Raw genomic sequence first — 25,131 nt, forward strand, 5'->3', positions numbered from 1 at the left:
AACATTTCAATTTTGCTTTATGTTCGAGAGAAATTCCTATTATCCTATGGGTGCGACATTTTCTTTTACCAACTTGTAATCGACAATCCTTCAGATTTTTTAAATTCATTGTTACATTTTATGTAAGGGTACTTTCCCCAGAGAACACAGTTCACTTGCAACTTCTATGGGTGCAGTTAAAATATCCATGTGTTATTCAATACAAACCATTCTTCAACAAATACATTTTCTCGAAACTTCATTACAATATACACTGTACTTATTTTTAGTTTTAGTTTGTTAAATAATCGCAAATTTGTTTTTAATTTGCTCTTCAAATGAAGAATGGTAATTATTACACGCCATCATTTATATATTTACCACGTTTGTTTTAATTCAATAAGTATTTCTTGACAAAGTACAGAGTAGATAGTCAGTAATACAATTCTGTTAATTTTTGACGATTATATCTCTTTACAATCATAATTATCTCTGCAGGTGGGTTGTCCGTTCTCAAGACTTGCAAACGTACAAGTGGTATATCGTAAAAATGACAAACGTTCTTTTATAGCGCCGTCGGACACGTGTAAGTAATGCTCCGTTGTGTCGTATCCTTTGCCAGCGAGTAATCCGCTATTTATTATGACGCGTGTTGATGGTTTTTTATCGATTTCGTCGCCTCTATATATAAACATTTCTCTTTCCGATTTTATTAAAATAGTAATTTTAATAGTACCTACGTGTTTATGTAATTCCACATGAGTAAATCCGATATTACCTTTGTTCAAAACATTTATTCCACAAATCATAGATATTTAAACTGCTCTGCTGCCTTATATATTACACCCTGGATACTTACAACATTCTTACATGTTATTTATTGACTAGATTGCTTCGATTTTAACTTTCTTTTTCCAAGTTTAAATTTATCCCACATGAATGTGTTTAACGATTACCGAGATAAATATTACTATATTAATTATATTGATGTTATCCAAAACCGTATTCAATAATATTGCACATTTTCAGTCCGGTGATCGGGAGATACGATTATCATTAATATTATAATGGAATCGATTTATGTTGGCATGATCTGCTCGATTTCTTATAATTGGACCCGTTGAGTGTTAAGTAATTATAATATGGTGCCGAAGATACTTAATTACGAAGGTCGTGCTGTAGAAGCCAGTATTTGCTATGCTTTGTTATTGATTGTGGCCAGAGAAAAACTAGGGGATGGGGATTTTTGTACTATGACAAATACGTAAATTTTAATTTACTTACGTGCGTAGATGCCCTACGTAAATATATACTTACAAATAAAGCGACGTATTAATTATTTATTCAGAAACGCCATTAAACAGAGATTTTTTTTAAATCAAATGTAAAATTAAATATTTGTAATACGGGTTTCATTGAAAACATTATAAAGTGAAAACATTATAAGAGCTATATGATATTCTTTAATAATGGTATTTTGCAATCTTAGTTTCATTTAAACAAAGCCAATCAAGGTATTCAATCAATTATATTCAATTTTCCATACATTGTTGATTATAATTGGGCAGCGAGCACATAACCAATTGAGATGTATAAAATTATGAAATCTTCACGTGATTGCTTTTATGATTAAATACATTGTTTCTTACAACGATCAGCAGACGACACCGGCAATGAATATAGTAACTTTCACAATGCATTGATTAATTTAATTGATGACACGAAAAATTTAATCGAGCCTGTAGATTAAGCGCTTACATTCGCAATGTTGAAAATTTATCCTCGTTTCTTCGTATAATATACGTGAATTTATTTTAAATCAATCCCTTTAAATTTATAACGGCCACCGGCGAATTCAAATTGAAAATTAACCCCTTCGAGACACATCTCCTGGCGCTTAATATATTTTTTACATAAAACGTTTTTTTATCATGTCAACACCGTACATAAATTATGACCATTCTAGCAACCTATTATTACGACGCTGGACATTTTATTTGAGGCAATTTTGGGCGAAATTGATTTTTTTAAACAAAAATATTTGCCTGCGGTGCACCCGCGATGGGTTTATAAGATTTATGGTCAGCCTTTTTAGGAAATTATGGTGATTTTGAATTCTAATGCGCTTAAACAAACTAAAGTGATTTTGGAGAAGTAAGGTCTCGTTCGGTTGTATCGTAATTTAGTTTAAATTGTCTGGCGTTATCAGGCGACTAATTTTCTACACAAGTATTTGGGATGTCTCCTCTAAAACTTGATTTGGTCAGGTGGCTCATCGATCGAGTAAAGGTCGTCGGCCCCCGTGAGGTAGGGCCAGTGGATGATTGATCAGCTCCCTTATCAGTGCACTGTCGCCTACGGGCGGCGATATCAAAGGCGCATTGTCCGAGACCACGGAGGCAGACACTAATGACGACACAACTTTCAGTATTCCTAAATTTCACTCGGAAAACAATATGTAGGTTACGCTCTGACTCTATATTAAAAATTCGGCTGTAGTGCCCTTCGTCATGACTTTTTTCTAAAGATTGTTTTGTATGACAGGTGTTTAACTCATAAAAAGTTAGTTACTATGGTTCAAAAATGAAGTGCTGTTAACATTTAATTCATAGTATAATTTATTTACTGTTATTTTCACGTTGTTACTATCACAGCGTAGAGGACTATGGTCTTAATCCTTCTAATTCTATTCGAGGGTGTGATAAAAGTTCAGTACGTTTAGTTTTTAAATAATAGGTTTTCTACGTGTCTGTGTATTCAGCCCATTCGAACTGATTGCTCATATCCAGTGCATTTCCCCGTGAAACGGTGTCGCCTACTTTAATAAAATTAACTATGTTTTTTGTTACAGACTATTTATGTGCCTCCTTCATCAAGGCAAGTAAGAGTTTTAACATGATTCTTTTTTTAATATTGCTTCTAAATATTATTGACTTTTGTATTGCCTATATTATTAGTTTAATACAATTATTATTTTTGTAATTTGTATAAATAACGTCTTGCGCTGTTTGAATTTTATAGATTATTGGATAAGGATATTTTAATTTAATTAGTTACATTTTTGTTTCAGATGGACGGTTGAATCACTTTTAGAAAAAGTTCCCAACTTAAGCGCAGTAATAGATTTAACGAACACAAATCGCTACTATAATCCACAGGTATGTGCATTTTACTTTTGTCTACCGTTAACTTTGTTATTACTTGTCAAACAATGCTTTAATGCACAAAGTGTATTGTTTGTTTCATGTTAGTACTAGAAATCTTAGGTGATAATTCGTGAAGTTTAATAGTATTTTATGTTTATTGTCTGGTGAAAACTTCCCTTTCTTTATTTAGTTAATGCCTTTATTGATATGTTAACTGCCCGTTTGATTTGAAAGACAGTGTAATTTACTTAGAAATCGTCGTTGTTTCGCGCTCGTTCGCACTTCGTTGCACTCAAAAACAGATTTTGTACAATAAACATTCCACAGAGCTTGTTACTAATAACGAAATGCAACGACAAACAATATTCGCGTACGGAGACATCATGCTGCAGTCAAAATTACGACTCTCAGCTGTTGAGATAGCGCCTGCGCTCATACAGGACTCCGCTTTACCCAGTATCTATTAGAATACCGGGAAGCAATAAAATTATGTTCAGTTTTACGATTGAAAGTCACATTTTCCACGACGATGCTTTGTTCGTACTTACGTCTGATTGCCTTGCATTCATCTTCTAGCATAATCCGATCGTAAAACCACGTTTTCATGGGGCAGCCAGTCTGCTTAATAGTATGGCGCTATTTAGAGGCGATCAGCTTGCGACGCGCGAATGATGGCAGACGGTTAGAGTTTAGCCCGAGGAATATCTTAAAATGTGCCAATATGGGTTTAAATCGGCAACTTTCAAAGAATAGTATAGCGTTTTAGCGATTTTTTCTACAATTACAAGTACTCTTTGACATTAAGTGCACATAAATTTCTCTGTCCTATTCTTTACGCCCGTAACTTATAACTTAAGCCACAGTAAAATTTACGTTTAGTAAAGTTTGTTGAAGCAGGCGGTAACCTTAGGTTTCTGAAATTCCTTAAGCTGAACCTTACGTTGTGCATTCTTTTTGATGGTATATTTATTTCGAGTTTCTTGATAAAATTCGGTAAATTTATTATAAATTAGAGAAGTCGGCAAATGTATATCCGTAATAGGGATTGATTTTTTGTATAGAAATGGATCTTTGAATAAACAAACCATCTTGTTAATAGGCACTTTAGAAATAATAAAACGGTACAAATATAATATATTAATACATACAATACATACAAATATAATTATAAAACGACAAAAACGAATTATCTATCTGTATTTTTCAACAATTAAAATATCTTCACTATATTTTGTGTTGCGTTTTTGTGTTTTGATATGTATTTCTAGGCGCATTGGGGGTTTTCCGCCCTTACGATTCAGTATCGGTCGTTTCATATTGCTCTAAGAAAGATAGCATCAAGGTTGAACTTTCTTTTCGATTTATCTGCTTAGTTCTTGCGTAAAGACGTTGTCAAATAGACAGCGAATCGAAGGTGTGGTGATAGCTAACCGAGGCGAGAGTGACAGTCAGGCGCTACACTGGTTGCTTGGCCATCGCTACTCTATATTCGGGCGTGGCGTTACAAAAAACTTGAGAAATAAAGTTTACGTTTAAATTGTTGTTTTTTTATGAATTTCACTGTAAGAATGTCGACTTTGACAAATCAAAATCTAGAGTTAAATGAGTTAAATTTAGACAAATACTTTTTCATATTATTGAATGTTACAAACACTTTCGTTAGGCAAATATTTGTTTCGTATCTTTATTCGTAATGTTAGTAAATTTAATGGGTATATCTCGGTTTCCATTTCGAGTCTCGTGTTTCTTTATACTTAACACTATGTTAGAGGTTGTGACAGAATTTTACATGATTAGGATTTGTCTCTAGAGAAATCGTGCGATGTCAAGGTCCGATGTCCTCGAAGACTGATGTGGCGACGCGGGACCGATCGTCATCCTCAGCTATATCGTGTGTCTGTCTGAAGACGCCTCACGATATATCTGTAGACACGTATTGTGACATTTACCTTCTACGCCTGTTAGTCATTATCAGACTTGAATATTTTTTGCCTACGTTCTACTAAAGTTCGTCGATATTTGTCAATTATCAACTTTTGTATGCAATAATTGTCAACTTTCGAACATTACTAGGCAAAACAGGTTAAGATTAATTATTAACGGATGCAAGTGAATACGTTATCTTATAAATTAAAATCGCATCGCTCTTCATTCGATTCGCTGTATGTTTGACAGTGGCTTTGAGTATTGATTGGTCTGAAGGCGGCCGGCGCCTGGGCACGTGTCGCCCGTCGCCGGCCTCCATCAATGCCTACACCATGTCAGCGCTGATCGCAGCTGTCTCATCGCGTTACAATTATTGTTGTTCTATTTAAAATACTCGTATATTTAATTAGGTGCTTTCTTTTATACTCGTCGAAAGCAGACCCTTTAAAATTTACACTTTGACAACAAACAAAAATATAAAATAAAAAATCAGTTGTTTTGCTTCAAATGTTGTTTCTATTACCAAAAAAATTCATTGAAAATATTTTAATTTGTGTACCTACCCAATCAATTAACAGAAAAAATATTATCTTAATTGTTCATTTTGTTATAGGACCTTCTTTCGGCGGGTGTAAAGTATAAGAAAATATATATGCCGGGTCGTACAGTTCCTTCTGAGGCTGTTGTAAATGAGTAAGTTTCCGAATTTTACGTGCGATTAACCGCTATCTCATGTGAATGTTTCTCGAGACATTGGGCCTCTTTAGTTCGTCCAACCAGAAGTGTCTCTGAGGCACCAAAGGCATGACTTAATTTATATTTGGAAGAACAAAGACAGTTCTTCTATATAGAATTCTATACAAACATATACATTAATATTCGTGGTACACGTTAAAAAGTCCAGTGCACATTTACTAAGATTAATGCTGATGTATGATTCGAAGACAACTGCCTCGGGGGATACGCGACCTCACACTATAGCGCAGCGTAAATCAGAAACAGCGCAGCCATCGATCAAAGCAACAACCGCTCGTGTTGTCTTTTTGCATTCGCGGCGGATTTTAATTTGAAGCGTCGAATAAGCGCCATTCGTAGGCCGAATATGGGTAATGTTATAAATCTCGGTGTTTGCGTGGGCGGCTGCGGCGCGCCCGAGGCCCGGGTATAGTGGTACTCTTCGGATTCAATTGAAGCCGGTCGCATCTAGTGCTTGTGTTCACCGGCGGCGCGGCGTCTCCGCCCACGCGTCGTCTTGGCTTTTGGAATTTGAAAGGCATTTGTCGCTGCCCCGGTGCGTGCCGCTTCTCGTATAACAGATGTCCATGGGAAAATAAAAACAAATATTTTATTAACTCGTGAACTCTGATTGCGCTAAGTCACCGAGTTCACAAGATTGTTATGGTTTGGAAAATATATTTTTCAGCTGATTTATGATTAGCGCTAACTTTATTTAAACTTTAAAAAGATAATATTCCATTATTAAAAAAGGTTGTACTTGTGTTCCTCTTTATTTTATTATACTGTGTAAATCTTGGAAAATGTGTGATTTTATAAATATTTATATATCGCTATATATGTTTCAAAAAGAACAATACGAAAACATTATCTTGTTCATTTGTCTAGGCCTTTGTTAGATAGTTGCGTCACGTAGTCGGCTCACTTCGCCATAAATAACCATCGGCATTCTCAGATAGTTCATCCCTGTTATCGCGCCCGAGAGCCTCTCATCTGTTTGTCAGTTAAGGACGGACAAATGTGCCACCCGTATAGCTACCTCGGATAGACTGATCATGAGAATGCTATTACAGACGGGTAAGACTATATTGAAGCGCGGAAAGAGTCGTTAGAATTCTAGTAGTATTATATTACATCATTGTTCATATTTCATATACCATGTTACGATAGGTAGGTAGGCAACGTAGGTAGGTGTAAGTTCACGGATTTTCGTTACATATACAGTTTTTGGGGTTAATAAGCTCTGTATTACAGCTGTGTGGTAGAGATTGCGAGGGTTTCATAAGTTAATTTTCACATTAATGACTATATGTTATCAACATTTTATCAAAATTGATCGTTAATGTAGTAATCTGAGCAAAAAAACAAAAAAACCGCCTTATGCATACTATAAAAAGTACTGATTTAGTATCAGAAATCCACGCAGTTCAATCCCGTTATTTACGAACAGAGACAAAAAATAAACGAGCAATTGTTGTACGAATTGTCGTTGTGCGTGTACAAAGGTATCGTAAGACCTTCGTCCTGACCTTTTCACCGAACGGGACGAAGATCATCAGACGCACGCTCGTAACGATGCTCGCGTGCCTCGCCGCCTCGTTCATTTATCACGGCTATATTTTTACTTATTTTCCATGTCGACTGTCCACAATCATGTCGTCATTACAAACCCGCCCGTGTACCTACAGATCAACCCGCCTATAAATTGTGACCACCGTTGAAGGCGCTCTCTTCGATTAGTATACTTTTACGGTTCGAACATTAAAGGGTTTATTTTTAGTTGGCAATTTATTTTGCTCATACTGTTCGAGTGCGGTTCTGACGTAGGTGCGTAATGCCGGACTTGGACCGAGTCATCGACACATTTGAAATCATGATTGGATGTATCGATTAGTTATCGGCTGGTCAAATATTAACACGCTGGATTCCGTATCATGTGCACATGCCAAATCCGCATTGGAGCTTTTTCATTCATATTTTTTGTTTGTGATTCTATTAGCGTCCGTTTGAGAGTTGTCACGACACACTTCGATAAATGTATTAAGTCATTTTGTATTTTTAGGCGGCACGTTAAGTATCGGATGGGAAAATCCGAAAAAAGTTGTTTCATAATTTACATAAACAAGAGGACGCCCTAATTGGTTCGAAAAACCGGGAATGACGTCATATGGCTAGCTAGTTAATAGTCCTCAATTGACAGCTCACATAGTGGGATACAACAATATTATTGTTATTAAAAATAGTCGTATGTTTTATAAAAATATTTATTCTGTAGTATCTACTACTTTAAGCGTGTTCAGAAAATAACATCGAGCAAGGTTTTCTTCTTTAACGATATTTACTGTTTGATTTGTATCTACGTTTATGGCTCGAAGGTATTGGACCTGAACATTGTTGAGAGTACCTAACAAAGAGCTGGCGGTTCAAATCGGCGTAAGAGAGAGGTCACTTCCTATGATAACAAACACATAAATATAAGAATGGCGAGCCATTGTCTAAATTTACTGTCGCTAAACCGTCCCGTTAGTTATTTTCGTAACTGTCAAGGGATGTCGTAATGTAGAAAGTTTAGATCGCATCTTCTTGAAATGTTGGTCAAATGACAATTATAGAGGTTCTCCAACAGACACAAGTTGTGCCGTTCGAAACTATTCTACTCATTACTGAAAGCCTCGTTCAATGTAATTATATTGTTAAATTTTATGCGTGCTGACATTCTTCGGAGAATATCTATTCAAATTGCGGGGAATCGGCATAACCCTTTGAAATAATGAGGCTGTGTTCATCTGCCATTCCATAATCTTAATGTTTACTAACTATGAGTTCTCTTGTTCTTATTTAATGACTATAGGCTTAGAAAATTTTTGCTACACGACTTATGACTGATAAATTACTAACGCACATGTGAAGTCGAAAATTTATAGATGTAAAGGTGGAATTTGAATTGAAATCCTTAGAACGAAACTATATTTTATATGATTGACATAGGTCATTGGTTTTAATAGACTTTGTCAATTTACTGATCATAAATAATTAAGTTATGCAAACATATTTCCAGCATTTTACCAACAGGGGGCCTACCACCATCTTTTAAAAACCTTCATAGTTCAGGAAAGTTTTATTTCCTCCTTAAAACAGTAAAATATTCCGTCATACACAGTAGAACAAACTTAAACCCTTATTAATTGTTCGCTTATCCATTGTATAAAACCAACTGAAATTGTCATATTTTGCTTAAAAAGTTAAATTTCCTGCAAACAAAAGTAAAAATATGATTAAAATAATATTGTTTTAAGAGATGGTAGTAACCCCCAAAAACTTAATGGTTTCCAAAAAGCTTCTTGAAATTACAATAATTTTCGGAAGCAATATATAATTTGGTTTGCTCGTAGATTGAAACAGTTTTCAATGCTAATATCGAGAACATAACTATCGGAGAAACAAACTGTCGGCTCTCTGTAATGTCGGCCATAATATTACTGGTAACGTGCCCATTACACGTTGTTACGGCGTTTCATTCGGACTAATAACCGATCTAATATCGACAATGTTACAGTTTCCTACTATTATGCCGCCACTATACAATTATTATGGACCACACAGGCCATAGTAATTGAGACATTGGACAAATAGGTATTATTATGCACCAATCTCCCTCTTATTGTACATACTTTTACTTGCAAGTAGTGGAGCTGTTGGACCACACGGGTTGTTTTGTGTCTCATATTCTACTTAATAAAACTAACACTGAATGATTGATCGCCTAGGGTAAACCGGGTGAAATTTGGCACATAAATTTCTTATAAAATTTACAAACATTTTTTTATTGTTTGATTTGCGTATCCGTTATGTTGTCCCTCCTTCCCAGTGTTATCTGTTGGTGGAATGACCGCAGGGTCATAATTAATTATTTTAATAGCGCATCAAAGAATTTCAACACGCTTATTTTGAAAAAAAAAAAAAAAATACTTAGTGGAATTGCACTTACTATTGGTTTTTATTTTTCTAGCTAATAAAAATCGGGATTGGATTTTTTGTCCTTTCTTTTATTCCATTTTCCATTTCAGTGCAAACTTTCGCATAAAATCGTGCATACATATGGTTATTTTATTGCTATCTTAATACCTCAATGACCTAAAACTTGAAGTCATTAAAATCGTGTAGTGTGAGGCCGGGCTTACAGCACTTACGAAACAACTTTGCGCTAGAACACTGTAACTTAATTAAATTCGTGTTATGAAATAAAGCGAGTTCAAGTACATAATTATGATTAGAGCATGATCTTGTTCTAATGCAACTAATTATTCTAGCCGGCGTCCATTTTAGATGCATAGTTAATCTTCGTAAGAATTTTACGGTTTAAGTGACGGCGGCGGTTCATGATGCAGCTTGACGTTTAAGATAAAAGAAGATAACCCCTTAATCGTGGTAAATAGCAACTCAATTATTAGTGTACCATAAATCCTGTTGATACCAAACTACAAAATTGATAATTAAGTCGTTTTGTCATGTATGGCCGATAGATGTTTTTTAATGTAAATTTTATGTCCACAAACGTATAGGAAATCCTGTAAGTTTTTGATATTTAATACAAATTTTGTCGTGTTAATATGCGTTTTAGTATATCCCATAGTGTTCAGTTTTGACATTTCTGTAGAATTAGATTTCCGACAATAAATCCTATAAGTTAGGTATCTTCCAATTGAATAATTTGATTGTGTCTAAATAAAATTTTCTGTAGAATTAGATTTCCGACAGTAATTCCTATAAGTTAGGTATCTTCAAATTGAATAAGTTGATTGTGTCTAAGTTACTTTAAATTAGTTCGCAATATATATAACGAGAAATATGTTATTTTTTTGCAATATATGTACTAGGTACGTATACATTATCTGCACAAATGTGCCGTCTTCCAGAATCTAATTTTGTACACAATAACTGCTTTTGTTGACTGGTTTGGTAATTAACAGAAAAACAGTGTATTTTTTTCCCTAAATGTGACGTTATACGACAGAAAAACTAGTGTCATTACGCGTAAAAATTGTTTAATATCTATTTAAAGGAAGTAAAACTACTTGTTATGGGAACACACGATGACGGTATCAGTACACATGTAGGTACTCGAAATTATCACTAAAATTACTCATACTCAGCGCGATCAAAGTTTTGAGTATTCCGAATATAACACCGTGGTTTATGTGTCATTGGCGCCGACGTTTGATGCCTCTAATTAATTAGCACATCCTATATGTTTATTAGCTGACGAATGCCCATTGTTGTGGTGGTTACGACTGCCTTTATTGCCGCATCGAAACTTTCTCAAGTGTCCGCGAACCTTATTATCAAGTACTACACAATGTACAAGTGTCGTTCGTGTGAGATTATGGACTCTTATGTACTTTTAGCTTTTGTCTCGTGTTTATGAGCTGTTATGACAGTATCTGCAGGTGGTAGAAATTGATGCCGTTTCGATGTTACTGCCGCGCTCAATGCAGCAGTGATTGTTTCTCTAAGGCGGTAGAACTCTGTCGTCCGCGACGGCACCACCGACGCACCTGTTGCTGCTTCCTATTTAATCTTACGTGATAGTCTCAGTGGTCAACCTGGGGTTGGACTCTCGTTCTCTTTTGTTTACCGATGTTCATGAGCGACGATGACCAGTCAACATAAGGAGGAATGACTTAATACTTGACCTAGGCCACTGTTTGTTTACCTTTTTATAAAAAATGTAGAGATCTTATGTAAAAGTTAAAATCTCCAAATCAGAACTAAAATGTAAATCCATTTAGATATTGCTTAACCGGACCTATGCGGAAAGTAATATTAGTTCTTTATAATTACCCAATAACCTTAAATAGCTACATGACATTGGCTATGACGTGTTTCTTACTCGTTATTATTTTTAAGTCTCGAATTCTATGTATCAATCTACAGTAAGTACCAACAATAACGCAAATACTGTTCATAATTATTTTTAGCGGCTCGTTTTATACGTCCTTTTATGGCGAATTCATACAAACCACAATGGGAGTCCTATTCTCGGAATCGGTGTAACAATTGTAGAATTCTGTGCCGGAGCCAGTGATTCATGGTATTCAGAGTATGTGCATAATTGAGATGAGTTTTATGGGGACCCCGACGATTTGAATGCCACGTAACTTTACGTGATAGTGGCACGCGTGACTCAATTTTGTGATACTACTGGTATGATTATTGTGAACTATGGACCCTATGTGTTCTATATTTGACTTGTTATTCGCTATTTTGTTGTTGTCCTCATTTATTGTTATGAATTAATAGCTTACGTGTTTAGTACATTTGTACTAGAGCATGTAATCTATGAGCCTGTAGTGTTTCAGTTTTCTTGATACTATTAGTGAATCATTGGGTGTTAACTTTACAAGTAACAGACCAAATGAAAGAGTAATGCCTTATTGCAAAGAATCTGTTGCCCACCATAAATGAAGACACTGAAAGAATGTTTGTCTACTTTCTTTCTCTATGATGGAATTAATGAAGACTGATAAAATTGTACCGAAGCCCAAAGTTAGACCATTATTTTATTTCGAGTAGAATATTTTGTGCAAAATATTTCGTAAGTCCTTGTAAATCATTTTTATAAGCCACGATATTTTACAAGCAATATGAAAGTTTATGCTTTATGTACTAAAGTTCTGAAGGCCGTCGTGACCGCAGTCGTTTCTGAAGGGCTTAGGAACCATTTTGTTATTCCATGAAACTTTCCCGACGTAAACAAATGAAGACACGTCGTTATGTGTCCCAACTTTGACTGTAATTAATATATTTTTGTACGAACGACGTTATTTATCTCGTCTTACCCTAGCAGGTAGCAATTCAGAAACTCTCTACTGTTACCAAAGACGCTTAAGCATATATATTTGCAAGAATTGTATACAGAAGACAAGTAGTGAAGACTTACCCATATAACGAAATTCAGCCATCTTGTAAATTTTAATGTATTTGATTTTTATTTCCTTACTTTTGATTTTTTTATGTAATACTTATCCTATATACATTACATAGATTCTATACCTAAAATATTTTTTAAAACATTACTACATTTAAAACAATAAATGATTAGAGCGGTCGTTTTGAACGCAAAAAGTGCGTAGGGTTTATTAATTAGAGTGTTTATACTGGTTCCCGAGATCTCAAGCAAAGCAAGCTCTCCAATTAACTCTCTGCGTCAGTACAGAGGTGTTTGCCGTTGAGTGTTCGACGACATAAACAAAGTACTTGTGTACCACCTGATTTTATTCCAGGGCTGCTATATGTTACTATTTGATACAGAAGTTTCTTAAAGTTTTGAAGATGGTAGAACCTTTTGTGGTTCGACGCCGGCAGCACCACCGCCACACCTATTTCTGCCTCATAACAGTAGCGTTAAAGCCTACTGTGTTCTGGATTGCAGGGTGTGGTAAGGGAGATATACTTTTCCGAGGAGTTCCAGCTTAGTCCTCAGGGGTAGCGGCGCATTTGTGGCCGACCTGAAGTAAGAATATCTAATTCTATCTGGGATTGGTTACAGATGTCCATGGGCGGCAGTAGTCACTTACCATCAGGTGGACAGTATCGGACAGATCGTCTGCTACTCCTATATTAAAAAAATACTATCTAGTATCTATCAAGGGACTACCTCTTACTAAAAATAAAGCTTCGTACCAACCCTAATTGTGCCCACAGCCTTCTTAATATATAGCCTTGTAGAGCTTGCGCCCTCGCAGCCTCGGGGCGCGCTACCATTTGACGATAACTCTCGCTTTATTTTTTAAACGTTTTAAACGACACAGCTCGTAATAACATTATCATAATAAAACTTATGTCTTTATATTCGATATGGCTAATAAATACGGGTCAGTAACACCCCTGTAGTAGGTAAAGCTTTCTTAATTCACATGGTGATGAAGTTTGCGCCTTCGCGGATTCGAGGTATGCTACCAGTTGATAATAACTCCGTTTCTATAACTATTCTGTCTCTATATTTAAATTCTTAGTTCTGTTTTGTCTCATGGTTCTTTGAGCTGTGTCAAAAATGCGGTAGTATCGCATGCGGTATGTCGTGGGATGCCCCTGCTACTTTCCCCTTCCTTGAATGACATAGGTTTCAATGAAACCCTCTAATACATATAAAATCTTCAAATTTGACAATTTCTAGTATGCAGATATACATATATTTTAATAATGGGTTTTAGTTAACTTCGCCAATAATTAGCTACCACCCCTTTAAGGCAGTGTTATACATACATTACATTACGTATATTAGGTATGCTTCTGGGATCATAACGCATATCTTCAATTCGATCAATAGTTACATACGGATCATATCAAATTACATACTAGTATCGCACCGGTCGTCGGTCATTTCGCACGCCGTAAACAAAACGTCGATGACTTGTGAACGATAAAGTAATTTATGTCCAGAATATACTCGGCGTTAAAATACCACTCTGTTCATATAGAATCATAAAAACTATTAATAACCTCATGAAATCCTTTCCGTATAGCGTGTATTACGTCTGCTCTGTATAATAAATACCTACGGAATATTAACGACGTATACGACCTTTGTTTAATACCTACAATCGTAAATAAATATAATTGGTGTACATAAATATTATGTAGAGTATTTCATGATTTGTGACTTTGAGAATGACATTTAATACTAAGATGTGTGATGATTTTGTTGACTACGGGCATACGAATCTGGAATGGGTTTTTTTTATGACGCGTGCATAGTGACGTTGTGTGTAGATTTGATTTGAACCCTTCGTGGTTCGACTCCGGACCTATTTCTGACTAATAACACTAGTGTTAAGAATTGGTATATTCCGGTTTGTTGACAAGGGAGGAAGGGGATAATATACGCGAGACGTTTTAACTTAGTCCTCAGAGTAGCAACGTGTCTTCAAGCAACCTCAGGTAGGATTTTAATCCTGCCTCTGGTTGAGTATACACATCTATGGGTGGCATAGTCTTACCATCAAGTAAACTACTTGTTTGTTTGCTACTTTCTAAAAGATAAATAAAAACGTTTTTGGTTCACCGCTGACCCTCTTTCACCATTCATTTTAGAGCAGCAAGGCAAAGTATGCTCTTGGCCACAAAAGTTATGGGAAGACATCCAATAATAATAAAGGGTTCCAGTATCATTTGCGTTGTTCTCCCAAATCAGGCTCATCCGAATATACAAACATAAGAACCTACTATCTTGTGCCAAAAGGGTCGTCGTCCTTTTTTTAGGTTAAAATATCACATTGACCTCTGCCCCAGTGATGTGTCTCATGTTGTCAATGTACATGTCGACATGAGAAGGCACCCCAAATTGCATGGGAACCACTTGCCTTCGGTGCCTTCCCATCCTTATCTATCTTGTATCAAAATGTCACCTATTATCTCTGTTTCAACCACTTTCGGTGCTTGTAGCATACCGCCATGTAACGACGTGTACGTTTCTACCATGATGGATGCGTACGCGCCACGTATGTGAGGTCCGGTGTGTTGGGGATGTTTTGAAACTACCTACTTCACTATCTATGGAATCTAGTTACCGTATCACGATTCAGGGTACTCGAAACTCGGTAAGATCGAAGTCGAATCAACACGAAGATGGAAATGATTACGGAAAAATGATTATCAACGCTCGTTAGCGTGATTACGGAACGAGCCAATGTTATATGACCCATCAATATATTATTCTTAACGAGGACAAAACAGGAATACACGCTCAATTAAAATAAATGTCGTAATTAATTTGCAACAAAATTATTACACTGTTTATACATGCGCTTTATGCTCAATACGTCGTGAAACCTGCGTTATGGTCATGTAAATTTGACATTTTATGAGCTACAGAGTTTTAAGGCTTGCGGAATTGTGCGCTGTAGCCGGTCGACTCTGACTGCGCATAATAGCGTTAAATTTCAAGAATTTGTAACGTTTTTGTCGTGTTAGTTGCTTTGGCTTACCACGTGACCGGGCTCGCGAGAAATATCCCATACGATAGCGATCTCGTAATATCTATGGCTATGCGATATCAAATAAAGCTTTAAGCACGCAAGCGGCTGCGAACTCAGTCACAAGGTGTTCTGGCTTAAGTGATGGTAGGGCTAATAATAATTGCAGCGATGCCTCCTAGTAGTTAAATAAATTTTCCAGTAACGCCATGCGTAGCCGTGGCGGCTGGTGGCGCATGAAAAATACCCGGATTATAACTCGGGAGCGATCTACCGAACAGATAACGCCGCTAGATATAAATTATCTCACAAACGCAAGACGCGACTAATATTAAATAAGAAAACATGTAATTCACGTTGGTTCGATCTGCCGGCCGAGTAATAAAATACACAATTCTGACAGTTCTTAAATAATGACGTCCGTGTTGGTCAGGAAATGCTTAGAAAGTTAGTCAAAAGCACTGCTTTAAAGTCGTTCAATGGCCATGTTGCTTGTAATAGTAACAAATTATAATTGTGGAAGGTTTCACATTCGAACTGTCGTTTCTTTAGATACGAGAAGTATTACTTTGTATTAAATGTACGTCATTCATTCAACCCTAATTCAATGTTCGTGACTAGACGTAATTTTTTAATATCTCAATTAACAGAGTACTTATTTGAAGGTGAATACAGTCAGGTTAAATTGTTAGTTTTATAACTAAATGAAATCTCATTAGAAAATTAACATTATGAGATTAATGTAATAAGTATTGTCACGAAATTTAAGGAGAAAGAGGGATGGGTGTAAGGCTCGAGCAGTTATGATATAATTGACTCTTTAATTAAAGATTTTTACCCTTGTGTTATAGATTTGGGACCTATAACAAAAGACAGAGATTTTGTTTTTTTTTCGCAGTCATATGTTCTGTAGTTTAGTACGCAAAATATATAGTCAGAAGTGTTACATTTAATGATAGCTTTTTAGTTTCCTTATCTAAATGCTTTAATATGATCCTAATGTACATATTTCTGGTTAAAGTTCTTCATAATCATAACGTCATAATATTTCTTTATCCTTACTTAGAAAAGTGAATTCGAGGTAAAATGTCCATTACGAAGATCAATTAATAAAATCAATATACACATAAAAAATGAAGTGTCTTTTGTAGAAAAGACACTGATAGGGAAGGTAAAGTATAAACTAATTTATGTTTAAAATATCTGAAATTATTGCCATTAATATTCTCAGATTGTAGATTTTTATACCTGCGCACCAAGCAAGGTTTTGTTTCATCGTAATATCTAACGGTTTTAAAGTTATGATGATGTCGGTATCAGATTCTGTGACATTTGTCTGCACATTTCAAAGTTTTTTTAATTGTGTAAATAAAATAAACAGTCGAGTAAAGCCGTGGTCATAGCGACGTATAGTGAACGGAACCGTAATGAGTATACGTTGAATTGTTGAATTAACTTGAATCTTGTCTATACGCGTAATTAAACTGTTTGCTCTCCGGCGCCACACGTCGCGGATAGTTTCGTTTTGTAAATCTTATTGGAGTTAAGATTTAAATTCTTGACAATGTTTGTTAAATTATGTATTGTTTGATATTCTTAGCGCGGTACCTATTGTTAATTTACAGTTTTCTGGTTTATTTTAGTATACATGACCCTAACGATATTTTAATTTAAAAGTCTCTTTAATATTGCATTGCAATTATTGCAGCATACACATTTATTTAATACCTGTACAAGTCGCGAACAAAACTTTATTTGAAAGTGACATAAATGTAATATTTAAGTCAATTTAAAGGATAAAACTAGTACTTATAGAATTTATAAGACATTTACGTTACTTGTTTACATAAAATGATCACTTTCCATAACTTGTTACTTTACAAAGTCCCTGGGACGGCTAAATAAAGCCGGAATCTGAATAATATACGGATCGGCTCTTAGAAGTCATTTGCACCGTTTTAGATGGTAATGCAGGCGATAGACTGAATTGTAAATTCTCTTTGAATGCCGCCCGGCGTCGACTGCCTCGTCCCGATATCGCCCGGAGGAAATCTGTGGGATTGGAAAATGGTGGCGCCTACAACTTAACATTGCAATCACTTCCAATTTTACATGACAAAACTTAATCGAATCGTCGCCGTATTCTGCTCGTTATACGAATGCATAAATAGAAGCCTGATTGTCCCATTTTTATGAAGAAAGGAAATCCGTAGCGCAAATAAACAATCCACATCGTTAGACCACCCTCGCAAGTTATTTCTGAAAACATTCCAATAATGCCGACGTCGGGCCACAAGCGGCCGCACTCAACAAACACAAAAAGACATTTGTTATGATGAAAACAAACATATTTCATCAAATGGGCAGAAATGCAATCCGTCGGTCGGCAGAAACGCCTTGTAATTGTGGGACGCCCACGGCTCTTGCGGTTTTAGGTGTAAAAAAATCGATTAAATTATGGCGACACGCTGCGATCGATACATGATAATATTTCATTTCGGCCGTGACGGGTGTGCCGTAGACTTTATATTTTGTGAAATTCAATTAAATGTTATGGTACGGAATAGCGTTGCGAGTTGCGACGTATCATCTTACATCGTCACTAAGTTCGATGATATATTTTATGGTTGTAGGAAGTTTGGCAGGCGTTTTAATGGCCAGTCCTACGTCAAGATTTGATTATTATTTTTATTGATTTATATTGGCAAACGATAACGGTCACTAATCAGGTTACTTTAGTTTTGGAGGGCCTATTACAACATCGCTCTATAATCATTAAGTGTTGCTTCCTATAATCATTTATGTTTATAATTTTTTAAAGTATGTAATCGGCACGACTTATGACTGACTATTAGACTCCTAGAAAGATTGTTTGTTTGTACGTTTCTAGGTAGACCTTCCAAAATTCTTCGAATCATAATACGAGTGGTTAAGCGATGGGTAGTGGTGTTAAGATGTACTTTAGTGACTAAACTTCAGAATTTCAAGATTAAATAATAACTGCTGAAAATATGACATTCAACTGGAGCATAAAGAACTGTACCTACATTACTTTGACTAAGTTCTTTTTTTTCCTTTCTAGATTCATGCAATCGATGGACGAGCTCCTCGGGATGGATGACTGTAAGTAAATATACTGAATGTTTTAAATACATTACAAATTTAACAAACTCGATGCTTATATTATTAATTTTATTGTGGCAAAATTCTACTAATCGCAAGTGCGAGTGTATATTTAATAAAAATGTTAATGAAATCGTGGTAAAAGTCTATTTACCTGGTAATTGGACTACCCTACGATGAGTGCTATTGGTGACAGTACCATAAGTATAATAATAATATGATGTGTAGGTAAATCGCATACCTACAGTATAAATATAACGTGTCTACATATAAATTATCAGAGAGACAATAACAGAAAACTTTCTTCTTATCGCATATTTTGTTAGCAACATAACTTTATTAATGTACGACATCTATTAATCTAAAAGGACATACACGAAGATTATATACTTGTGTTATAATCCCTAATACAGACGCACCATTACTAACAGGTTTAAATCGTATTAAGACATGTTTAAAACTCCGTACGACTCTATTCGCGCATGAGAACATTGTCGCTTCAAGTACAACACAATCATGTTGGTCCTTTTACTCCTTTACTTGTGGTAACATTCGCGGTCCAGTCTTGCTTTTTCTTGATAGCAGCAAGCTAGAGCTTATTACGGGGAATGGTCGTCGCGAGCCCTACAATGTGTCAATGACAAGAGGCTTTCTCACCGTGGGATAGTGATGTAGGTCGGGCCAATAAAGTACTAAGTTGAAAATAACGTTGGCCATTTAGCGTTATGTAACAGTTTTATAGTTGTTTGGCGTTGAGTTTATAGAATTGTAATCAGATTTCGATATGTTTACATCATTGTTTTTATACCAATTAATGTCACAATTTTCATTGTGTAATAATATATAAACGAAAGCTGTGAAATAGTAGTAATTTTCAATAGTGTATTAAACTGATAACTGATCAAGTTGATAGAGTTGACAGTTATACATAGTGAGACATTGATATACTTTAAAGTATAAGTCTTTTGCGCGATATGAGCACTGTGATATTTGTTTCTCTTTAACAGCAGCAGTGTAGAGCTGTTGTATTCTGGTTTGAAAGGTTTGGTAATAAGGCAGATTCACTTTTTTGAGGCTCTATCTGTTTTTAAGAATAGCAACGTATCTGTCAATTTCAGACAACACTTCTGTTCTTCTATTGAATTGATCCCTTAACATGAGGTGGGTTGATTCTCATGTACTACATAAAAATATGTAAAAGTTTTGTCTAATGCAGCAATTTTCAATTTCGCACGTATTGGCACGGGAAACGTGTAGATTGTTTGAAATTTTGTTGCGAGTGTATGCCGATGGCAAAATGGACATCGCTCCGAGGTGGGTATGTAATGGTGAGGTGTCCCGCGTGGGTGAGGAGGTTGCGGTGAGGTGTTAATGCATGCCCATTGCCTAATTGTATTGCTTTGCGAGACCACCATAAAGAGCATCGTAGTCTTTATAGTCACTAATCGTTATTCTATTGTGAACGTTTTCTCGTGTGTTGCCCTCCGGTCGGGGAATGGTGTGAAGGTGACTGACGCGAGAATTATCTAGCTGACTCGTTATCGTTATAACTATAAAACTATTTTTGGCAGTTATGGCTATTGCAACAGTGGTGGTCTGGTGATTGATTTCGACCTCCCTGGTTGCTTGGTTTTGAATCTTAGGCTGGAAATCCTAACATGTGTAACAATATACAATTAATTTAATTAAAGAGAATCAACGCACTAAAATTCGAAAAAAAAAACAGAGATGCATATATTTGAGTATAATTTTAGATCTTCGAATATCACGCAGTGAACTGAAGTGAGTCTAAGATTTGCTTTAAATTCACAAAATGTTACAAATAATAACACTTAAGTAAAGGATGAATAAATATTTTTTCTTGTGAAATAAATTATATTCGCAGCGACAGCCTCTTACGTAAACACACATCATCAAATAATATGTAAGCTTATCAGTGACGCCGGACACAACACACGATTTCAATTAAAGATCGATTCGATTTAAACGAGGAATGTATAATGCGTTCGATGACTGGTGACCTCCGAGGTTCCATCGTTGCTTCCCGCTCACGAAGTAATATCAGTCGCGCCGGGGGTCTATCGACATTGGTTCGTCAATAAGTCATAGCAATCAAAACTAGTAGGTTCGGTCCACACGTCCGAGTTTATCGTCAGCTACACTTTTAATTACAGTGACACAAATCGTGGTTATCGTCGGACTTCTCACGGCGCCGAACTCAATATTCAGAATGTTCATTAAGTTCTAATTACGAATGGGCGCCCTTGTTTGTCTTGATCACCAAAACTAGCTTTTATTAGATTACGTGGGCAGTTTCAATTAATTGTGAGCACACCAGTGTCTGTCGGCGTTTCCATTGGTAATAGCCGGCTATCGGTGTCGCTAAGTAGATTGAGTGAGATGTATATTATACGCGACTGGTTCTCGATGGTTAGCGCCAGATTGTTCATGAATATAGGTCGATCCGGCCGTTTAATCTATCCGTTAATAAGATGCAATTGTTGCAGCTTGGACTAATTAAAAGATCTGTTACCCTAATCGCTTGTTACGTTTACTACCACACAATTTGTTTTATCTATCATACACCCTAAAGCTGACCGCCCATAGGCTACTGGCGCTTGAGCGATAGTTGCTAAAGCTACCATCTTGTTGTTTGAGCGACCGATACCTACATGATAGGTTTTATTTAATAAAGTGCCAGTGGTCGATTGTTTCCATGTACGTATAGGTTTATATACTACTAAATAGTCACCATGAACTTTAACAGCAGTTTCACAGTCGCTAACTAAGATATAAATGGATTCCATAGACCCATAGATCCATAGGTGTGAATTTACCCAAGTTTTGAATAAAAAGTTGTATACCTATATGATTTGCTATAGTAGGTATGAATAAATTAATTTGTTTTAATCTTTATTAAACTTTTTCCTTGAACACAACATGAAATGAACAGAACCCTCTTATTCAAACAGCTCAAGGCGGATTCGCACTTGATTAGTTTTATTTCATGCGAGGTGTCGGTGATATGTACAGATAAACGAGTCGGTGGTAGCGCTCCGGCCGCGGTAATGCGACGATATTCATATTTCACCCGGTATCGCGACGCGAATCGCACTCCACTTCTGATTTACAAGATATCGCTCGCGTACGGAATGCTGCTATCCTTGCTACCGTTTGTACTACCAGGGGTGGTCTTTATGCTCCACGCGTATTCGCTTACATTATTCTCGGGGACATCTCATTCCTAAAATTTGAATATTAATATCCAATCATTTTCTCTCATGCCATATTATGTTACCGATGTTTCTTATTGGCCATTTTTATACAAATGTGTCCAATAAACACTGTTAACGTATGCTCGTTCTAAAACTATTTGACGCAACTGGCAGAAGTTGTCACATCTTGGCACGACTGGAATGATAAATGAAATATAGTACCGTTATGGACAGATGATTTGATACTTACCGATTGCTTACTGTTGCGTACAACAATAGTCGGATAAGTTACCAACGCGCGTCGTGTGTAGGTACCGTCAATAATGTTTAGATAATGAAATTTAATATAACAATAATGAAATTAAATATTAACTTGAATATTTTAGCACCTACACACTATATTGTGTAAGTGCTTCAATCAAATAAATTAAACGCGTGTCATTTGTTTCTGGGTTTTGCATTTGCATCATTACCATTTTATTTTAGTGACCAGTAACTTTCTGCAACTGTCCAGTTTTCTTTATAGCCCTCTTCCTAAAATTAAATGCAACATTGTTACCAGTGAGACACGCAGAAAGTTTAAGTTTGTGTAGCTTTAAATGTTACAAATATACGATCTTTCCGTTCTTTGAAATTATTGCGCTGACGTCACGTAAACTGAATTCGCTGAAGTTTATAAGTTTGTTGATATGAAAACTAAAAATATTGCTGCGTTTGAAGCAGTTTACTTTGTCCAAATGTAAGATAGTTGTGGACGAAGTTACACTGGGACACAGTGACAAATGTTGGTGAACGTACCCTGTCTATGGCTGTCGTGATAGCGCGCACAACTTCTGATATATTTGTTACTAGAACGTTACAGTTTCACAGATTATATATTTGAAATGATAACGTACGTACCGCTTGGAAAATATAAGAGGTCCAAATATTAGCTATAACGGAAATTTGATCGTATTTTCATAGTATTACTTTTTATGTTACTCTTGATTAAATTCCTTAGAAGCTTGCTTACTATTACGAATGGTAATAAGACATTATCTTAAAGGCAACCCAATAAGTAAGACATTCTTTAGAAGATATCAAGTAGTCAAATTAGTAAACGATAATAGTTTCTAATTTGTAGACAAATAGTTGTGAAAGAGTTACAATGTATTTAAATCGAAGGTCGAATGTTGGTATCGATTAAGCAATTAGATGAAGATATATTATTTGTCGGTACATAATAAAAAGCCGAACTTGTAGTGCAGCAGTTATCTCTAAACGGCTAATCAGTCACCATCGCCAGCCTCCCACACGCGGCGCCGGCGGTGAGGCAATCGTGATTCGTGATACAGGCAGACGCTCCGATTATGTAGATCACCGTAATCTAGTGTAATTTTAGAAATGATTTTACATGAATGTTATAATGTGTGCTAAAATAGAAAAGTTACATTTATTGTCCATTTTAATTGATGGCTCGCCTAATCTTTATGAAAATAACAGAAATGATCAGAAGTACATATTGCAAATCGAGAACTACATTGAGAGAAAGAAGGATGATAACAGTAGGTAGAGCTTTCATTAGATTGAACCAAAAAGTCTTTTGCTTGGAATTTAATTAGTGGACGGTTATCACCCTAAACGTTTTACATAGTTTCACTGGACTGCTAAAAGTGTAACATGCAAGTGGGCCACTTGGCGTATTAGACTTTTATTTTAGCCTTTTAGATGCATCGTTTTATTTAAATACATTGTCTTTGCGGTATATATTTTAAATAAGTATGATGCTACTATAACAAAAAAGTCTTGGCCGTGTAGTGCTGGCACAGTTGAACTACAAAGCGTTCTGTCATTATCTGGCTTGTGTAAGCTCCAGTTAGGTACATTTTGTAGATTACAATACAGTTATAATTACAACGTTTCGTCGTTCTAATTTTGATTTGAAAATTCGATTGATACGTGCATTATAGTCCTAATAAGCCGATTACGATGTAAGGAGGCTGGGCGTGGGTGGGCTATCTGTATCGATATTGAGGCGCCTCCCGCATAATACATCGATTGTCGACAATCGATCCGCGATGCGCGCTGCTACCATTTAATCAAATCAGTGCCTACTTGATTGTAAAGAGATCATGAAGGAGCCATTTTGAATACTTTGAGACCTTTAAGAAGGGTTTATTTTGGCGAAGATTATTCAAAAAAGATGGGCGACGAAGGCTACAGACGTGAAGATGAGACCTAGGATTTGTCGTATTATATTTTAAATAGGTCTATTTTTTCTACGATTTTAATACTCATAACATTACAAATAATCTTGTATTGACTGATTATACCCCCGTCATTTTATCTTGTCTACAACATACTACGTCTTGTAGATTAAACGACAATTAAACTCAATGTATTATTTCAAAGCAATACACTCGTATCAAAAACAAAAAGATAAACTTAAGACAAAGGACAAGACGTAAAACTTGAATAAGGAATGCCTTTAACAAAGTACCCGCACTTAAAGAACTTAATCTCTGTGTCGGGCGGGTCCCTCGCAATTATCATATATTGTTTGTTTCTGTAATTGAAAACTGACTCGGTTGTTAATTAAGTCGCCGGCGAAAGTCTGCCGTGATGGACTGTTGTTAATGAAAATAGCTGAAAAGGTTTTTGTTAAAAATGGGCCAAGTTTTTGAGAAAAAATATTAAGATACGTTTCGTGTACGTTTTTGCTCCTCTTATTAATTTTTCATTACGTTACGAAACATTATTAAGAAGAGCAAAAACGCGTCGAGGAATTTTAATTTACAGTTTTCCTTACACCAAACTCTAATTCATTAAAGCCAAAAATTACATACATTACAACTTCAATTAAAATTATGTTTTATTATTTATAATTTAAAGTATCTTATAATATTTCAAAATTTAAGACAGTGCTTTTTAGTATGGGTAAAATACTTTTTAGCATGTTCTACTCGTAGTTTACCTATAGTACAAAGTACATGTAAAGATAATATGTATTGTTAAGGATATGCATTAGCAACTTCATTTCAGACATTGGATATT

General features: G+C 35.8%; 1 protein-coding gene across 1 annotated transcript in view; it reads left to right on the forward strand.

Annotated features, from left to right (window-relative positions):
* The window catches only part of Ptp-h (protein tyrosine phosphatase), a 55,521-nt gene that overhangs the window by 27,673 nt on the left and 2,717 nt on the right, over window positions 1–25,131 (forward strand). The window contains exons 4-7 of the mRNA XM_073076500.1: window positions 2,831–2,856; window positions 3,050–3,137; window positions 5,665–5,744; window positions 18,843–18,883. Coding sequence (XP_072932601.1) covers window positions 2,831–2,856; window positions 3,050–3,137; window positions 5,665–5,744; window positions 18,843–18,883 — 235 coding nt within the window. The remainder of the gene's footprint in view (window positions 1–2,830; window positions 2,857–3,049; window positions 3,138–5,664; window positions 5,745–18,842; window positions 18,884–25,131) is intronic.

The sequence above is a fragment of the Epargyreus clarus genome, unplaced genomic scaffold (assembly GCF_041222505.1).
Source record: "Epargyreus clarus isolate Ecla_fem2 unplaced genomic scaffold, WU_Ecla_fem_2.2 ptg000009l, whole genome shotgun sequence".
Lineage (NCBI taxonomy): Eukaryota > Metazoa > Arthropoda > Insecta > Lepidoptera > Hesperiidae > Epargyreus > Epargyreus clarus.